Source organism: Rhopilema esculentum, chromosome 14 (genome assembly GCF_057945365.1).
Source record: "Rhopilema esculentum isolate cy_ngs chromosome 14, ASM5794536v1, whole genome shotgun sequence".
In the NCBI taxonomy this organism is placed as follows: domain Eukaryota; kingdom Metazoa; phylum Cnidaria; class Scyphozoa; order Rhizostomeae; family Rhizostomatidae; genus Rhopilema; species Rhopilema esculentum.
Genome location: NC_142828.1, coordinates 9,596,785 through 9,617,008, shown reverse-complemented (window position 1 = coordinate 9,617,008; position 20,224 = coordinate 9,596,785). Strand labels below are relative to the sequence as shown.

At 36.0% G+C, this 20,224-nt stretch overlaps 3 protein-coding genes across 8 annotated transcripts in view; 1 reads left to right on the top strand and 2 right to left on the bottom strand.

The window, feature by feature from the left end:
• Window positions 1–875: 875 nt before the first annotated feature.
• On the bottom strand, window positions 876–2,044 carry LOC135696337 (uncharacterized). The gene has a single exon (XM_065215710.2). The coding sequence runs from the start codon at window positions 1,826–1,828 to the stop codon at window positions 914–916; it is 915 nt and encodes a 304-aa protein (XP_065071782.2). The 5' UTR covers window positions 1,829–2,044; the 3' UTR covers window positions 876–913.
• Window positions 2,045–3,663: 1,619 nt separating this feature from the next.
• LOC135696243 (protein chiffon-like) lies at window positions 3,664–11,563 on the top strand. The gene is made up of 5 exons (XM_089112323.1): window positions 3,664–6,881; window positions 7,156–7,430; window positions 8,343–8,756; window positions 9,052–9,423; window positions 9,729–11,563. Exons 1-5 carry the CDS (start codon window positions 6,720–6,722, stop codon window positions 9,868–9,870), a joined length of 1,365 nt encoding a protein of 454 aa, XP_088968449.1. The 5' UTR covers window positions 3,664–6,719; the 3' UTR covers window positions 9,871–11,563.
• A 117-nt stretch (window positions 11,564–11,680) lies between these two features.
• The window catches only part of LOC135696227 (leucine-rich repeat serine/threonine-protein kinase 2), a 33,286-nt gene continuing 24,742 nt past the window's right edge, over window positions 11,681–20,224 (bottom strand). For all 6 annotated transcript variants that reach the window (XM_065215546.2, XM_089112321.1, XM_065215545.2 and 3 more), the window contains 10 exons: window positions 19,807–20,017; window positions 19,153–19,387; window positions 18,403–18,598; window positions 17,553–17,881; window positions 16,864–17,082; window positions 16,398–16,625; window positions 15,670–15,871; window positions 14,927–15,150; window positions 14,017–14,284; window positions 11,681–13,418 (listed from right to left, as the gene is read on the bottom strand). In XM_065215546.2, coding sequence (XP_065071618.2) covers window positions 12,721–13,418; window positions 14,017–14,284; window positions 14,927–15,150; window positions 15,670–15,871; window positions 16,398–16,625; window positions 16,864–17,082; window positions 17,553–17,881; window positions 18,403–18,598; window positions 19,153–19,387; window positions 19,807–20,017 — 2,810 coding nt within the window. In that variant the 3' untranslated portion in view covers window positions 11,681–12,720. The remainder of the gene's footprint in view (window positions 13,419–14,016; window positions 14,285–14,926; window positions 15,151–15,669; window positions 15,872–16,397; window positions 16,626–16,863; window positions 17,083–17,552; window positions 17,882–18,402; window positions 18,599–19,152; window positions 19,388–19,806; window positions 20,018–20,224) is intronic.

Genomic DNA, 20,224 nt, shown 5'->3' with positions numbered 1-20,224 from the left:
TTAATCGTTACAAATATACGGTCATTGAAAACAGTCAACAGGAATTTTATATATTCAACACACTTTTTCTATTAGAATACTTAATCTTTTGCTGAGCCATAATATTCTTGAATTCTTTTATTTTGAGCCTAAGATTATTCTTGAATTAATTTTAAGCGGCACAAGATGTCACTGAGTCGAATCAAAATGTTAGTAATTCTAAGGTCAGATAGTTTTTATTATATGCTGACTTCAAAATATATATGGCTTGAAACTCACATTTGTTTTGCTTTCCAAGAAAAAACTCAAATAGCCTTGCATTACTCTTGAATTATTCTGAAAAATTTCATTGGTTTTGAGCATCAATATTCTTATAAACTATATTCTTATAATAAAAAAGTGTTGAATGTTGAAAATGTTGAAAAGCAAAGAGTGCGAATTTATTGACGGACTTTACAAAGTACAATACATGCGCTATGGGGGGCTTTTTTAAGGGCGTGACTCCTTTCTACAACTTTTTCTCCTCCTTTTTCCGTGACCAAGCTGTGCTACCTCAACATTTGTTAGAAATTTTCCTCAAGAAGAACTGTTTATCCTCAAGTGAAGTTAGCTCCAGCGTTCAATATTCTAAGATATTCCTTTCAAAAACTCCTATTTCTTACGTTCCTTTGTGGTCTCAATCTTTTCCATAAATTTTTTATCAAAGTGAATTCTCGAATTACAGCTTTGCAAGTTAAGATAATTGATTTTTGATTGAGTTTCAACTGACTTTTTTCCTGAATCGTGTCCTAAAAAATCTTTCTTGTAGCGAGACATTGGCATAAAATACGTATACAGGTCATCTTCATGGGATGAGTACATACACTAAGAGTCCACTACGTCATTCAAAAAACACATGAAAACCGCTACTGGAATGGCATTCAATTGTGCAGTCTCATTTGCAACAAAAGACAGCTTTTTTGCCATCTGTATTAAACATCAAAGCAAGAACAGGAGTAAAAACAGCATTTCCAACAAATGTGTAGAGTGACGTACGTAAGAGTGTCTCGGACACAGCCTCGTACTTTTGGAGAATCGGTCCCATCAAATTGATGTACAGTATTGGCAGATATGTAAGAGCAAAGCATAAGGCAAGCACTGCGAACTGCACAGCGAGTCTTCTTTCTTTCCTTGCATAATTGTCACACATCACTTCTGAATGATTCAAAAGCAGAGCCGGACGCTTCTTTAGCATCGAGAGTTTTGACCGAATAAACTGTTTTGTCTTGCAGAACGTTGTCAGGTATGCAATCAGAAGGAAGAGCAGCATCAAAGATATTACCAGCCACAAAAAAGCAGCAAAATATCTGTTCATTTCATGTTTAACTCTCCTTGAAGTGTCAATCCAAAATAAAGGAAGGATTGCTAGGAGAGATGACGTCCCAAGAAATATCAATAGAATTCGCTTTACTGGTCGAATGGTCATTAAATGCTGGTACTGAAATGGCCTATTAATGGATAGGTATCGATCGTAAGCCAGAATACATCTTGAGAAGAGGCTGTTGAAAAATACAAAACAGCTTACAAAGTTAATGACACTAATTTGTACATAAGTGTCGATGATAAATGCCGGAATGAACACCAAGCCAACCAACACATCAGAAAGTGCTTGATACCCTAGCAAGAACTTTGAGACAGACTGCTTTTGTCTGGTCTGCTGTTTTATTCTTGCAATCAAATATAAATTCAAAGTGACAACCAGAGCTCCACACAGCAAGAGTACTTTTGAATTTAAGCTGTATTCCGGGTAATGTTTCTCAACCATATGAATCACTTTTGTTTCGTTTTCGACACTCGAAATGTTTTCCATAGTCACGATATAATTATTGAGAGCATAAAGTTGTAAAAGAACATGAACTCGTCGGTGATTGTTTCCTTTCTTTTAAATACAGAGAATCTCTTAGTCGAGATAACGGATGCTTTAATCGTTTCATCAAACATCAGACTGAGCAATGACACTGGCCTGTTTTAAATATGTTCAATAGGTTTTGGTTCTTTAGGGTAAACAATTTGGAAAAGCAAAATGCTTCTGATATATTTCATCTGCTTTCAAAATAGGTCAGAAATTTTCCAAAATGTTTGAATAAACAATATTTTGTTTATTAAAAGAAATGCACAAACCTATCTGATCATGATAATTGTAATTCAATGTTCAGGTGCTTATGTAGTGGGAAAATTAACCACCTATTATCATTCCATTGGTATCAACATATTATTATTCAATTGAGCCACATGATCAAGAGCATTTGAAAAGAACGAGATCAGTAAACCACATGAAATTAAAAGGCTTATGTTTAACGATTCTGAAACCCTAAAATTAAAAAGATAACCTACGCTTTCACCATTTCAGTAAATTAAAAGCCACAGGTGCTTAGATGTAAACTTAACGAAAATTAAAATTGTTGTAATTAGGAAAACCTAAACAATACTTCCAAAGATTTCAAAAAGGATGTATTAACGTTTGTTAATTTATAATTATGTAATCTTGGTTATAACATTATAAACAGTGAAACACTGAAGTTGAATGAAATGAAGTTTTATTTAGCCAACACAGCACGTAGCACAGCATGCAGCAATCTAGCATGGGCTTAAAATAGAGAGTAAAGCAATCATTTTTATGTTAAAAAGTATGATGAAAATGATAGAAATTGTGTCCAGCTGTATTTGATTTAGCTGCAGTGGTGTCGTGGAGTGGTAACGTGACAAAGCACCGTCATGCTTTTTAAAATGTTTGGGCTCCAGCCTTATACTATCTACACAAGCAGTGACAACATGCTTCTTGAATATTTTTTTATATATATTTATATATTCCTTTGAAATATTACGATACAAGCTACATTCTAATCTACTTACAAAGACGATGTTAAAGACGATGACATGGTGAGCAAAATAACAATACTAACAGCTGCGATGTTTCACAATACAAGCTACTGATTAATCCTACTTACGTATTACTATAAAATACAATAACAGCATCTTAAAGAAAGACAAAATTGCAAATTGAAAGCAATTTTTACAAGAACAATGTCAGGATTCAATGGCTCATAGAACTATGGAACAGAGGACACATTCAAGTAACAATTTTTACGGATAAAATGATCATAAATTATTTAATGAATCAGAAAGAGCTTTATCGCTATACACTCATTTTTTATAAGAAACTGGCAATAAGAAACGACTACTGGACAGTCAGAAAAAATTAAGAAACTTCAGTACTTGAAGCAAAAAAAATAAGAAACTATTAAATCGTGATAAAACTGAGAACAACGAAATTTTGTAAAATTCAAGCACATGATTGCTCTGTTGGCCTAGAACTTAAGACACAAGGGATAAAAATATACTTCCAACATCCAAATACAGCATCAGAATGGAAGCAAATCTCTTGACGTGATAAAAAAGGTCACGAACATTTCATAACATCATTCATGACATCATAATTAAGAAACTCTTAAGAAACAATGAGTATTGAAATTTCCAGAACATTAAGAAACTGGAGTACTCAACATCGACCTTTCTTTCTTATAAAAAAATGAGTGTATACAATAAAAGTTGCAATAAAATCTATTTACAAGATCTACATATCCGAGCCGAGTTAAAACTAAATTGATATCAGTGAGGAGGCCTTACCTCTGTACATCGAAGCAAGGGAAAGCAAAAAGAAGTGTTTTGTATCATCAATACCATCATGGTTAGGATACATCTATTATTCGATATTTATACTTATATCCTAAACTCTAGTATATTGCTATAAATTAAAACAATATACCAAGCTATTTTTGACAATATAACAAGTGAATTGATTAGACCTTTAGTTCTTGTCTCGCCCAAGGTTCGATTGTGCACGAAAGTGATTTAGATCATATGAAAACATCGCCATTGCATTTTGGACATTTGCTTGTGTAGATTGGGCATGCGTAACTTGGAGGTCCTTTTTCGTGATCGTACCCAGTGCCGTAAAAAGGATATTGTGAATTAGTTAAAATAGAGGGTGAGTTCAAAGAAGAAGAAAATGAGCAAGTTAAACTGAGTCAGTTAATAATCTCAGAAAACGAAAGCAAAAGGCAGGAAAAGGTTTCGGCAATATTGTGATTTCATGAGGAAAAGTTAAGGCTTTAAATAAGAAAAGAATAATGGATGGATCAATACTACCAGCAATGACATACGGTGCTAAAACTTGGACATAAGCGTTTATTGGCATTGGGAAGAGCAACACTTAACGTCACATGCCTAGACAAGTGAACAAATGAAGGTTTAAGACCATACATAAATGTTGTTTATGGTGTAAAAAACCTATAAAAATATAAGTGGAAAATGGACAAGTCAAATATTAGTAGAAAATAGACAAGTCATGTCGCACGAATGGAAGCAAGAAAGTGGATTAAAGAAGATCACGGAGTGGATACTGATTTCTATGGAAAGAGGATGATAAAGACTCTATGAAAGATGATAAGGGACGTAAAGATTATATGTAGAGCAGAGCATTGCATATATCGCTAGGATGAGAGTAACGCAAGATAGAAAGAAAGCAAGGAGTTTGTGGAGGATATAGGCCTCATGTGGCCTGGGCAGCTGATGGTGATGCGCTATCAAGTTGAATATTTTAAAAGCATACAACTATAAACATCTTAAATGTTAAGTGTAGGGTTGTATTAGAAAGCAAAAGATACTTTATATTTCTGAAAAAAACTAATTAAACGCTTTTATTGTCTTTAGCTATTGCTTTATACTTCCTATAATTTTACGACTACACCACTATTGAGCTTTAGTGGGAACAGTTATTCGATCCCTGCTTTTTCTCTTCCTACCATGCCTCTAGAAGCACTTAAACCATCAATTTACGTTGGAATTTAAATCGTTCATTTCCTTTTCGAAAAAATCACAACTTCCACCATTTTCCCCCTTGTAGAATACAGTATTACCCCACTTTTAAGAAATTGACTTGATATGATTTAAGAAACTGCAGCCTGCCGGATGGCACCACATCTATCCTTATATAAGTAACTAATCAGCTCGGAATTTATGGCCAGTTCCTAGGATATTTGTATTATCTGCTTTTACATATGAGAGCAATATCAAGTCAAAGCGTAATTGAATTTGAATAATCTGTTCAAAATTTGGTTTAACATAACCCACATCAAAGCAGATTTCATGGTGAGTTTCTTGATGTGATAATAAGAAATTGTTTAGCTTTTTTATTTTTCTTGTCTATTTTTCTGATCTCCTACGCCGTCATATAGAAAGCCAACATTGCTCCCTGAGGAAGAGGTAGATGGCTGAATTAGACCTTAAAAACTGACATCACTGTTCCATGGCTTTTGGCAGGTATTGTAAATATACAACGTGCAAATTTCGCAACTCCTTTTCGTCATAGAATGCAAGAAAAAGCTGTTATCACTTACTTTCCCGTCATTGAATGTCTCGTTTGGCATCTACTTAGGAAAAAGGCTTGAATGATTACAGAGTTGCTATGAAGCATGGTACCAATGCTGGTATCCTTGTTGTACAGTAGTTGTCTTGTATCGCGCTGTGGTACTTGAGTTTCAGTTTGTTATTTGTTTGTAAATTCCAATGAGCTTAGAGAAAAACGTATTTCACAAGTTATATTCGAAAAAGTATAGACTCCACTCAAAAGTAATTTCACAAACGAAAATATCTCGGATTTTGATTGTTTCTTCCCCGCTCTTTATGGTACAATTTTGTGAGAATTATGAATTATGGTGAGAATTATAGTACAATTTTTAATCTGTTTTTTTATATCCTCATCAATTCACTGCTCTGTGTTTCGATGTTAAAAAAGTGATATTACCGAGAAGCATTTACCTTCAGTATTATTAATTACCTTCAAAAAACTGTTCAGAATCTATTAACTGATTGTAAAACGCCTAGGTCTTAAGGCGAACATTCCATATTTACTCATGCGTGAAATTAGTTGTCATATTACGTCATCATTATGCGTCGCGGCACCAATAACTAACCATTGTGGAAACATATCAGCGCAGAGAACGACAAGATGAACAAGCAAGGTATGCAAACAATTTCCTTTTTTATCAGCTTGGGTAAATTTTTGTTTAAAACCTGTTCGTAGCACTTTAAAACTTATTTCTAACTGTGTTCATTTATTTTGGCCGATGTATCTTCCTAGATGTAACCCGCAGACTCTTTCATGGCGGAAGACCAACAATAAAAAATGGAATCTTCTATTTGGATCTTCCTGGGAACCGAGAAACTAGGAGCATTGAGCAGAGAATCTTAGAAAGTGGAGGGGTATGTTTATTCTATGCAAGGATACGAATCACAGATGGTATAAACCTTTCAAAATGCTTGAATTTGAGACGTGGATGTTAAGATTTCAAAAGGCCTATAAAACTGTGCAAGAACAACTTGGAGCAGATCAACTTTGCGAAAAGAAAGTTTCAAAATCCTGGATTCTTGAAGGACTAGAAACTTATTTGTTACGTAAAGATATTTAATTGTTCTGCTAAATGTAGAGAGCTGTATACGATATAAAAATAAAGTGAATTAAAAATATCAAAGTAATTAAGGATAAAAAACTTCTAGAGCTCCTGGCTCGCTTGCAATTGTTGTAACAAATTCACAGAACATAGATTTCTAATCTGCGACTGAAATTAGTAGAAGTATCACGCAAGAGAGAAAAACTGTTTATAGAAGCTTTTGTTTAACCTTTCTAAAACGCTCATTGAATGGACATCCACAATACTGAAATTTCCATCAAGTTTGCAACAAAGGCTTCATTTTTTACTTGGCAGCGAATCGAACACTTCTTCAGCAAAGATGTGACATGTGTCGTTACCGAAAACCACCAAAGAAGATCACCCCGTACGCAAAAAGGACCCCAACAAAAGGTAAAAAACCATTTTTGTTTTAAAACTTTTTAGGCTTAAAGAACAAATTTTTCCAATCCATTTTCATTAATAGAGATATACTTCTTCTATATTTTTGAGAAAACAAATAAAACTTTTAGTGAAGTACTCCTAACTTTGATAAAATTTAATTGATGATTTTGATCATTGCTAAAGCATGCTACTTTTAATTTTTTTTGTGTTGATAAGAAAGGAATCCAAAATGGATCGTTGTGGAATAACTCTTCTGTATACTCTTGCTCGTTTTTCCTCCAAGCCACTTACACGTGCTCAAAGTATCCTTGCAAACGTAAAACAAAACCAACAGAAAAACAAGAATGGTAAGAAAAACATTGTAACAGTTGCAGAAAGCTTGGGAATAACTGTTCTTCAAATGGAAGAAATGCACAGATTGTTGGGAAAATGTAGTAAAATAGAGTTAAACAATCAAGTGAAAGAAAAAGAACGACAAGGAAATGCAAATTGGACTGAAAAACCAGCCACTGCAAGAAAATTGCGAGCTCCATTTGTCAAAGTCGAGGATCAGTCAAGGTAAGGTTGAGTATACCAAGTTATATCAAACAGAGATTTTGTTAGATAAAATATTTATGATTTGAAATTACGCCTTTTCTCAAAATAATTCCTTAGAAGTTAGCAGATAAATAGAACGTCTTAATGCTAAAGTTGATTAAATTCAACGTCTCCTACTATTTAGTAATAAATGCACAAGTAAGATATTAGAAATACCATAAGATTATACTAAAATCTTATTTCATCTGATACACTGCAACTAATACATACTATTTTCCAATGATCAAAATTGTCTAATGTTGCCCCACACCTGGTATAAAATCTCCACATCGCCTATTTTTGCAAATACTTCTGCTTCATGCTTTATTTCTTTGCTTGAATGCTGAAAAAACTTTAAAAATATTTTCCTGCATTCAGCACGGTATATTTTCTCGCAAAAGATTATTCTATGTACTGGATAAACAGAAGAAATACAGTGGTCGAAAACCAGATGTTTAGCCAATTCTGCGTAATACTTTTGAAATGGTTTGGAAGAATCAAAAAAGTTAAAAAATGAAATATAAAGAATGTGGCAAAGTTGCTTTATTGTTGCCTCAATGGAACAACTTATATAAAAAGAAAAATAAAGGGATTGTTCATCTCATTCGTCAGCCCTGTTTGGAATTTCACTATATTTGAACGTGACAAATGCTATAAATTATCAGAAAGGAAGGCTTGTCTTGAGACCGTCTTACTACTTCTCCTTACGCTGCAAATCCTCTTTTTTAAGCAAACTATAGACTGTTTTGCCAACTTGTACAGCATCAACGAAATCCTCCCTTAAAGAATTCGATCAGTCTATAATTAGCCTAGAATGAAATCGCGTATCAAGGTGAGATTTGTTGAATCCCATTCCTGCTACATGCAAACAATAAAGAGACAAGTTTCTTTCAGATTGTATCAGCCTCTTATAAAAGAGATGCAAGAATGGCCAAAGATATATTTAGAATCTTTGCAGCCTGGATGTCCATTTGATCCTCCAGCTAGGGCTTCACAAAAAGGCAAGAGGTCAAGTAAAGGGCAAAGGTCATCTCAAAGTGCAAGTACTCAGCGACAGAAGGTTCAAGTTGAAACTGCAAGAGCGACGGGTCATTTTTCATCCAGTAAAAAGGCCGGTTACTGTGAGCTTTGCAACATAAATTACAGGGGGATAAAGCAACATTTAAAAGGCAAAAGACATCTGGAAAATGCTGCAAATTCGAATGCTTTTCAAAAGCTGGATGCAGTAATCAGTGAAGGGAGAAGTCCAAATGCTTATCTGAAAAGTTTCAAGCAGCAAAGGACACCGAAGAAACTTACAATTAAAAGGTTTGAAGTTTGTAATGGTTCTACTCTACGTTTCACAACTTGTGAGAGCAATAGCAATCTTTTGATTGCTTTTTGTTGGGGCAGTTGGAGTTTGAGGAGGAAAAGGCTGTTGTAAGAGAAAGGAGTTTATTCTTTGTAAATCCCCTAAAATTTTAAAGTTGTTCGTATACCTTCTAAGAAAATTACAGTTAAGAATTTAATGTAATGGGCTGTTTTTACAAAGGCACCGCCCTAGCAGACTTTTGTTTAAGCTGGTTAAATATTAGGGTTAATAGAAATCGCTTGTTCGTTTTAGTCATAAGTCTCCAGGGTCCCCAGTCACGCCTGTAAATAAGAAACTCGGCAACAGAGGAGCAGCTTCGAGTCATCACGTCACGCCCTTAAAGATAGTTTTCTCTCCGAAGAATGGATATTCAGTTATGAAGGTAGAAAGTCCTCGCAAACGGAAACCTGAAGTTATTGAGATCAAGGACGACGAAGTCATAACGAATACGATACCAAAGAAAAGAAAAATTGATGATTTCTCTGTCGTTCAGCTCAGCAACTTGAAATTGAAAATACGGAGGAGCACCAGGTTATTGCGTGGCAGCAGCTCGGATCAGCACGGGTCTGTTTTCCTTGATTTCCCTACATACAGAACTGGAGTTCCGGAGGAAGGTTCTTCAAGGTAAATTCCCTTTAATGTAATAGCGAGAGTTAAAGACTTTTATGTAAAAGTAAAGTTTTGCAATTTGATTCTATTCAATATAGGAATGGGTTATGCTATTTTCGAATAATATGATTGCGAAATGCAAGTAAATCTCTTACAGTAAGGGGATTCCCGAAGAAGTCTTGGCCTAAGCACAATTTCAAACTCACTTTCATCGCCTTCCGATGTTTCTTTGAACATGAAGTTATGGGGATGGTTCACCACTTGAAATCCTCAATTTTGCATTGCATTAATTGAGGAAATATCTTAACTCTCCTTCGCAGCGAAAGTGACCAAATATGGTGTCCGAAATACGGAGACGTGCACGGGAAACTGCGACTGAGTACGCGCATATTGGATTCAGAGGATCATCAAGGTTTGGAAGAATATAAATGCCCGATGTACCTGGATGCTAGCGATATGTAGACTGCAAGATGACCATATAGAATTATTCGTAGTAGCAAAATTATGGGAAGTATATATGCAAGATACGAAAACAATAACAATGTTTTTAAATGCCAATAAAATGTAAGATTTAGTTATTTGGTAAAAAAATTTTTAAAATGCGATCATTTACAAACTGAATGTTATGTATGATGCACTGGATGCTCTTTTCTCAAACGAACACAAAACTTTTTTTATTTCACTATAAAGCAAAGCTTGATCAGCGTTCAGTAGAGCTCAACTTTTCACAGCGAACACTCATCAAATTTACGTGCAAATTATGAGCAATAGACGTCGTGTATGGATGGTATTTGAATTACCTTTGCTCTTATAAAATTTCACTTGGATCCATATATCTTGAAGACACGTCACGTGGTTATGATGTTATTTTAATTTTAAATGTCATTAGAGTGAAGGATGTTATTTATTGAATAAGCAAAATACATTAGATAGATAGGAGTGGCGGGCCTACTTTTTCTAAAGCTCCAATGCCTGCCAAAAGTCTTGGTACAGTGTAACAAATCTATGTGTATTTCACATAGCATCTCCCCTTCCCCCATTGAACAATATTGTTTTATGCAAAAATAAAAGGTTCAGTATGGTCCAATTGATTGATAATATCATTAATAATGATAGACAGCTGTGATAGTGAACTCTATAGCAAACATTGTTTTGGGTGGAGGAGAGGGGTTGCAGTGTCCGTCTAGTTGCACAATGCAAGGCTACTCTTCCCTGCAAGAAGCTGTAACAGCGATTTTTGCAGTTAGTGAAAAATGCCTTGATTGCGAGAGACTTTTTGGCAGGGATAGTCTGTAGCCCTCAAGGCTGTTTATCTGTCTTTGTTGATTCTGTTACTTTATTGTTTGATTTAACTGAAAATAATAAATGAAAATAACAGAACGTTAGCCAATCAATTACAAAGTACCTTAACAGCCAAGCAAATCCATCTGTTTTCTGAGACAATGAAATCCATTGATTTATAAATCTATTAATAGTGATCCAATATGCCAAAATGGGTCCGCCATTTCATATTAGGCCTAAAGGCCTTATGCCACCGCATTTCTTGTCTCCACAGAAAATTAAATAGAAAACGTGCAGTTATACAAATTTTTCCTTTTCTTCCTCTAAAGACATATTTGGCCTTTTCTTCCTCAGAAATCAATGTTCCCGGGTGACTTTCAAAAGGCATTGAATAAGTCATGGTATTTGTCGATTTCAAAGCTAGAAAGGACCAGAAGGACCTCAAACTAAAAATTCTTGCAGTGAAGACAATGCTTGCAAATTAGTTGTAACATATCATGAAATTGTTTAACTAATGCCCTAGGAGTGGCATTCCCTTTGAGGGGTGGGGGTAAAAATGAGGGTAAACTATTTAAAAGTTAACAAAAAAGGGCAGTTACAATCATGCAAATATTTGTTTTGGCGTAATTATATTGTTTTTAAATTAAATGAGAAAGAAAAGGCCTAACACTAAACCAACACAGTGCACAATTTCATTATGAATGAAACTTTAAACAATGGCGAGTTTGGCCCTTATGTTAAAAAAATCCGCCTGGCAATAGTCCTTTTCTATGTAAGGATAAAAAGGGGAATATTGTGTCTTAGTGCTTTGATTATTTCTAATTGCTTAAGGGACTACCACAACTAAAGGGTCATCCCCTATTGTCAAAAGTGTACAAACAAAAAACGTCTCTCTCCCAACACATCGGTTACAAATGCCCTTTGGATTATTTTACGAACTAACACGCCCCAAACCTCAAAATTCAGAGAATACAACAAATAAAGCGACAGATTCTTTGTAAATAAACTGTGGAACAAAACTTTCATTCCTGTCCTTACAATCGCACGAGCTATGAACGAAACTGATACATAAAGAATATAAGTGATTTGAATAAAGAATTCCATCAAACTATTGTATTAAATACCAATTTGCCATTTTACAAAATAAATCCCAGTCGTCAGGCATGCAATCAAATGTACAGTATATAAAATTATAATCTTTTAAACACGAAAACATTAACTCAACTTGATAGATGTTGTCAGCTGGTGTTGCAATCGGGAAATGCAGAATACATAAAGGCTTCAGGAATTTGAGAATCAGGGCCAATGAAATTTCAATAAACCATGCAAAAAAAGAACATCGATGGCCTATTGTGAGACTTTCTAAAGACGTTTACAAACATAAAACCGAGGTTCTAAAACTGTTTTTGTGACTGAAGCCAAGCAAAGAACATCCTGCTAGAAATCCCTAAATTGCAATATACAGCCGTACAGTCTATATGAATTACAAGGCTTGATAATTCCGTCATACGGAGATTTGACACACTTTCTAAATGTACAACATATTATGAATTAACAATGAAAAACACAACGTTTCAATATCTCTTTTATGAATGCGTCGACAGAATTTTATTACACAATGATTATAAGTGTTGTGGCGTTTGTGGAGGTAGAAACGGGAGGTATAGTTTTGAAGGTGAACATATGATCTCCAAATAACAAGTTACAGTCCGCTTGTCGCTGCTTCCAAAGATACAGTCCACTTGTCGCTGCTTCAGGAGCTAATATGGCCATATAAATGGCTAGTTCGACTGGAATGATTAAGAGCTTTGAGAGGAACGGTTTACTTTAAAGGGGCATATTAGGGAAATCTATATGTCGGTTAATCATAAGGGGTGGTTTTGGTGATTGGCCACACGCCACGGTAAATCTTTTGATATTACATACTTACATGTCACAAGGACCTGTTTAATCAGATTCCGTTTTTTATGCTTATTCAATGTACAATTACAAAGTTATCGCAAAAGCACGCTTGCTAATTAACACGAAGCTTTACGACTCTATTAGCGCTTGTCTTGACCTCCTTAAATTATCTAAATACGCATAGTGCTGGGGTAGTTCTGCTTGCCATACAAGTACATAACCGAAATTGCTATCACAAGTGCCCACTTTTTGTGCTCTCTCAGAAAATCCAATACCACCTGTTAACACCAACGAAACCGGTTTTCCTTCATCGTTACCGGATGCACCGATGATGCATCGGACAGCTGAACTATGCCGGGAAACCACAGCAAGAACCTTGAAGTTCGAGTTTGGATCGATAATTATGACATGTCCTCCTCCGCATCCAATCCACAACGCATCACTCTGTTGGTACAAGCTCAAAACACGACAGTCACTCTGAGATATATCCTGGTAGCGTTCCCGAAGAACTTTTGCACAGTCAAACGAACCTCGTAGAATACCAGTTGTCGAATCTAAACAATGAACTACACTACTTGATTTCGAAGAAGTCCAGATATATTTCCGTATAGAAATCTGATTGATAATGTTATTAACTTCGCCTCCATTTGATATGAAGCGCTCTGTATGGCCTCGGTTTGGGTCAATCACTGCAATTCGTCCTCCTACTCCGCAGTAACATTTTCGGCGTGATATCTGAATAGAGGTTACCGGGTGGCGTCGCTTCGAGTCTGATAAACCCTCCTCGTTTTGCAAAACTTCCATTTGGGTTATTGGGCGGATTTGATCTAAACAAAAAGAATTGAAATTATCTAAGTTTTCGATCTTTCAAGACCTCAAAAACACGTAAAACGTCAATTAACACAAACAAACTTAGTGGGAACAAGGATAGACTGCTAATTGCCTTAAAAAACGCTCCAAGAAGGTAGGTCGAACTCGATTAGCAAAATCTATTAGATAAGAACAAGAAATGGCATCTATTTTAAAGGTTTGAGAAGGAAACTTTACAAATCGTTCCGTTTTTTAACGGTCTGTTACAAGTCATTTTAACATAAAGAAAAATCAATTTGTCTTGTGTCTCCATTAGTGTTTTCAGCTGTCAGGCATGGAATGGGTAGCCAGGTAACACTACATAATACTTTTATATGGATAAGAAAAAATCAGACAAATATTCATTTCTCTGAACACAAACAACAACAATAAACACAATTAACAGAATAAACACAAAACTTAATAAAGCTTTGATACTAGACATCTATAAACGTCACTCCAGCTGTATTCGTAAGTCAACGGATCTTAACAGGCCTAAGTCCAAAGAAATCACAAAACAAGAAAAAATGTGACGAAGAAAATCTCTTCAAATTATTTCCTTATAAACATACTTACCAGTTTTAGCAAAATCATTTCCATTGAAGATTGCAATGTGTCCATTAGCCAAACCGGCAATAATCAAGTAACGATTATCAACAGAGTACATCTTCAAACACAGAACAGAATCACCAAGGTCTGTGATAGTGTTAAGCTGTTCGTGTGACTCTGCATCAAATACTACGATGTTTCCTTTCTGTGTTCCAGCTATTACCATCTGATCTTTAATTATACACATGCACAGTACACGCTCATCTCGCAGAAACATCCCTCGGCAACCAGATACCTGACAAATAAGAGTACAGTTATTCGAATTTGAAAAAGTAGCACACAAAAAATCAAGCAGATTGAATCAAAAACCAATTTTTCTACTTCTTTAGCCTCACAAATTACCCAGCTCAGTAAAATTAGCACGAAAAAAGAATCTTTAATATATACATGTGTTTGATCAGCTCTTTCCAACAGAAAGTGAATTTGGTAGAGTTCATGAAAGTAAAAATTGAAAAAAAGGCAGAATAGATGGTGATTTTCGAATGGCATTTGGTTTGTAAATAAAAACTTTAAAGCTCTCGCATTAGGCTGTTAGACCATTCTCGCTTCAAATTTAGCATAACGGGTTGCGACCACTGGTACAAAGCTTGAAGGTCAACTAGATACAAAATTTTGCTACAATTTTTCCTGCGAAAAGGGGCGGGTTGGAGCCTTGCTGGCAGCTACGAAGTTTTGTACGGAGCAAATATTTCATTTCTTTAAGAGAAAAATTTTAAAGACAATTACAGACATAATGCACACTCTATCCCCCGACACCGAGTTCCTGCTCTAAATTTAGTGTAGTCGAGATTTGAATTCATCAAAGCATCGAGGATCCAAAGACCCTTGTGGAAGAGGGCCTATCCATCAATAACAAGTAGAAATTTGGTTCACTCACCTGGGTTCCATCCCCAACGAGAGTAAGCCATGAAATTTGGGTTTGTCCAGATGAATCTCCGCTTGCGATCCACAGTTCCATGGTTTCACCATCGCGGTTAAAACTCTGGTACACTGCCATGCATTCCACGGCTTGTCCTTTACATACGCCAACTTCTTGCTTTAAACACAAGGTATCTGCGGAGGACAGGCACTGCGCTAGTTGCTTCGCACTGGGTCTTTTATCTGCGAGGAAATTACAGAGCCGGGATAAAATTTTGACGTCACTTTTTATTGGCAGGTTTAATGTTACAAACGCAAAGCAATTTCAAAACACTTCTGTAAAACCTTTGATGAAATAAAAGTAATAGGCAATATTTTGACAGGCTTTTCAGCAGCTTTAAAAAACAATTGTACAATTACTAACTTGCTTGATGATAAAAAAACTGTCTTTTCTGCAATGTACTGTGAAGGTGTTAATTCTTTCTAGTAAAGTAAGAGTTCCTTACTTCTGACGATGCAACAATACTGGTATACGATACCCCATTGCAGAAAGCAAAAGGATCAATGCAAAATGACCTCTGCGTGTTTTACATTTACAAAAGTGAAAACAAGTAATGCACTTCCAATTATCAACTATTATGGTTTTTCTATTGTATCGATCTTTACACCATTCGCTAATTATTTGTGGTCGAAATATGTTAGTTTTCCCAGTTCTGGAATACTATGAGAAGAAAACCAGATATAATTAAGTGCTAAATTTACCAGGTATAAAGTTTAAGCAGTTCAAGATTATATTTTGCATGTCTGGCCAGTGGGGACATCCCATCGCCATCATGGATTTGATGCCCCTTCCTTGCACGAAGTTGTTGTCTCTTTCGCTTTGATACATAGCCTCCTTTCCAAACAACTTCCTACCGCCAGTAACGAGTTCAAAAAGTGTCACACCAAAGGAGAATATGTCGGCCTAAAAAGGAACCCGTTAAAGGGAATCAAGATAGATTCAGAATGGATCAGAATGAAGCGAAAAGGTGCTTGAGCCAAATTACTGTTATATACAAGAATGTTTTCAGAGACAACAATATTGGAAGCAAGATGTGGCAATCGGTTTAAGTTATAGATACCCTGAAGGGGATTCAGAACTATGCAGAAAAAACCAGTTTGCTCATTATGACTCTCAAATTATAGCAGAGTTAAGAGGAAACTGACTGTAAAAAGTCATTTTGGTATGCCCTTTTCGTGCTGTCTCAATTCGATCCTCAAACAGGTATAAAAAATTCTGCTATTTTGGATATAATTTTCACATTGACATTGCCTCAGGGCTAAGGGGCACCCAAAGGCATCCCTTTTACGAAATTGCCTCAAAGCTTTTAGTTTTGAGCAAGAACACTGCCTTGAAAAAGCTTATTCTAACCATACAGCGCACTATAAACATCTACTGAGCTACTGAAGTTATTGCATAAGCTGAAGTACTTTGGGGAGTAGTTTCTGACCTCCTTGTTGTAAATCCAATATCCTTTGTCCACTTCAGGAGCTCTGTACCCTGGACTGCCACTTATCTCGCACAGCCCTTGCGGAGTGATGTACTGTGAAATGCCGTAATCTGAAATCTTTGCATTGACTGGTATCCCCATTGATAAAGAGAAGATTAGGATGTTGCTCGGCTTCATATCTCGGTAAACAATGTTTAAACTGTGCAGATATGCTAGGCCATCAGCAACCTAACGGAGAGAAAAATCATAACATGACAATATAACCAAAGGTGCAATGGTGTTATTTTACAGGTTTTTGATAGAATTTTTTGTGCCTAGGCTCTGGTTTATCAGTACATAGTTCGTCTTTACTAACTAAGGAAGCTTTTGAACGTCCTTGTGTAAACAGGGAAAAGAGTCTCGGTACCAGAAGCCAACCAAATATGTCTGGGCAGGTATCCCCCTGTGTAAATGTCAAAGGCAATACCTGTGATGCGATTCTTTGCTGCATCCCCCGGCTCAAGTGATCTCGATTCAGAACCTTGCGTAGAGATCCTTTAGTCGCTAACTCCAAGACAAGGCAGCGAGATGGCCTCAGTATCACGCCAACCATGGAAACTAAGCTAGGATGATGTAACTGCTGCAAAATGGTAACCTCCTGGCGAAGAGATCGGTGTGGGGAATACGCTTCTCCTGATTTGAAAACCTGAAAAAGCATGTGATAAGTAAATAAGTGAATGAACTCCGAAAATTGTTTATTTGAAAACCGAAATTCAAAATTTTTGTATCGGGGTGTGGCCCCCAACTGCAGTCGACTTTGTCATCTTAGAGACCAATCGGTTCCTTTCAGTACGCATTGTTTCTTGGGTAAGGGAATTGGTAAGGTTAGGATGATCAATGCCATCAAAGTATGCACCATTTTCGTATGATCAGAGTCACAATTCACTGGTCTTCTCATTCCCTTATCGTCAGCAATTAATATATATACAGTTTATGTTTGCAACGCGTTTTCGTTTAGGTAAAGGCCCGTTGTGGAAATCCGAAGCTATGGCAGAGCCGCGGAATGTACACGCTGGAAGTACGCTATTTAACGGATGATAATTTAAATTTTTTCACATAACTAGCATCAACAAAGAGAAAAATTATAAAAATAACACTGAATGAAAACGTAAGTACCTTTACTGCCACATTCCTGTTTCCTTTGCACTGTGTTTGGTACACAGTACCAAATGATCCCCCGTCAAGAACGTTCTTCGTTGAATCTTTAATTTCGATATCGCCATCTTTTAAAACATATTTTCCATCAATATCCGCAAAGAGGACATCAGGTGCTAGGCATTTTAGATCGACCTCGCCTTCGTGAGAGGGACACCATATTGAATCGCTCTCGTTTGAACGCGTGATGCACTGGTCCACGGTGAAATAATGGTTTTTGTCCAAACTGGCACAATGCAAGCAAGGCACAAGCCTTTCAACAGGCAGTTTCCCTTTTGGGTCAGGAATCGCTTTAAGAAAAAGAATATGCAATAAGAAAAAAGTATATATATTTACCTTTTCAGCAATATGTCTACTGCACATGAACAATGTTTATGAACCATCTTTAAATCAGGAAATCTACTTGAAGTAAGGTTAGATTCGAAAAACTGAAAATCCTCGGCAGTTTACTACCAGAATCTATACAATTATGTAAAAAATCGGTTAAATAATGATTATTTTACGCATTTTTTCTCTTACTGGTGACACAAATGCTTAACGGAAACACTTTTAAGCCAATAAAATTCAAGTTAAATTACAAACGAAACAACCTGCGTTTCCACAAACAAAATCCACTGAGCTTGCACACCTGTTTGGGGCCGTTATTTAAAGTAAGCAAAAACTGTTAGATCTATTTCTGCTTTTTGACGTCATCTGCCAAATGTACCCACAAGGGGGAATACTTTCTTTTGAGCTTATCAGCCTCAATTCTAACTAATAATGATCAATAAGAAACTCCTTCAAACATCACAAGTAATGCCGATCTACTTACTTAGTCCGGGGTACCACTCTTCTATCAAAGCTTCAACATGATCTACCAAAAACCCAAGTAGCTCGTATCCCCTTTGGGATATTGGCACAATGATTTCGACTGTTTCTGGGTGGAGCTCTGATGTTGCGACCACAAAGTATTTATCCTCTGACCAGAATCTGAATATTCCATCCTTCCAGTATTCAACCAATGGTGTCTAAAAGAGATACAAATTCGATGAAAAGCAATAACTTTTTTGTGTTTGATAACGTTCTCCATTCCATACCTGAGATTCGGTGCTACCCACAGCACTACCAAATAGAGTAAAAAGTGTAAATCTAAGCGAGGAACTATCTTTTCTAATAGATATAAATGAGGATCTTGTGATAAGTTGTATTCGTTGTATCTTTAGTTATATCTACTTACCAAATGCAAGCTTAAAAATGTATCTATTTACCAATTGCAAGCTTAAAGTTGTAAGCAATTCACAAAAAGTATAAAATAGCTTTCACTAAACATAAATCTGACGGGAAACGTTAAAAAATATCACTCGAAAAAAAGCTTTTTATGAATTGTCACTTTAGTATTAATTGATTTTTAACTGCTTAACCTACTTGAATTGTTAACATAAGACATGAATCGAAAAATATCTAGATAAGAGATGACTGGAGGGAAGAAAGTCAAACAGCGAAGAGGAAGAGCAATTCAAATAAATAGAATCAATACAAGGGGCAAACAAGGAGGCTTGCCTACGCTTGGGAATCACCATACCTTGTCTGCCTCGCACTGAAGTGGAGAATAAAATAGCATTAGTCTGGAAATGATTCGACCCCAAAAGCCGACAGGGATGTAATTGAATTTGTAATATCGGTTGAGATTCCCCTCTTTGTAAATCGCATGCTTAGTCACTCTGTTTGTGAATCCAGATGGCTTGATAGGGAGTTTGGACGGGATCAGGAATTCTTCATCCGAAAGAGGAATAACCACTTCGAACTTTTGTAGAAGCCTGTAATTTAAGGTATTTACTTAAAAAATTCAGTAAGTAATAGGATACTATACAATATAAATGAAAGTTTTGCTATATCAATATAATGAAATATGATATAGTAAAATATTAAACAATATAATATATTACAATAGAATAAAATTTTACATTAACAATCGACATTAGCCCTTAATGGTGAATAAAGCTTTAATGGTGAGCAAAAGTGATTGAAGGAGATTCCCGATGTATAAAACACAGAAATGTAGGCTTTGCCTTGGTGTGGCACTGGAATATATTTCGCATTTATTTGGCCTTCCTCACAGTAACCCACTCTTTTAAAATTTCTGTCCCTGCTCTAAGAACTTGATAGATTGATTTATCAATTGAAACTTTAATTGATAATGCGATGAACAGCTGAGATGTGACAAAATTCCACTTACCGTAAATAGGTATCGATAAATTCTACTGGGAAGCGCTCATCTCGAAACAGTATCGGCAGGTTCTTTCGGTGCACAATGCCCTGCTCATTTACAAACGGATTGATCTCCTTCACAGTGACGACCTGTGCCATCATTTGACTCAGCCACTCAGGGTTGATGAAGTAGCAGTCCGATAATTTTAAGCTAGGATCTTCAAAATGCAGCAAAGCACCTGCGAATAGAAAATATATCATTTTACTTCACAATTCTTCATTTTGAGGTCTACTATAAATCGGTTTTGTGCAACGCATTCTTGGACCAACTTGCCGAACCTTAAGTTGCATAAAGAACTTGAAACTTTATATCAAAATTATAAAAATAAAACTCTTGTGTTGTCACTTAAAAGTGTCGTGGTAGTCCAGGACTTTAAAGAAGTGGA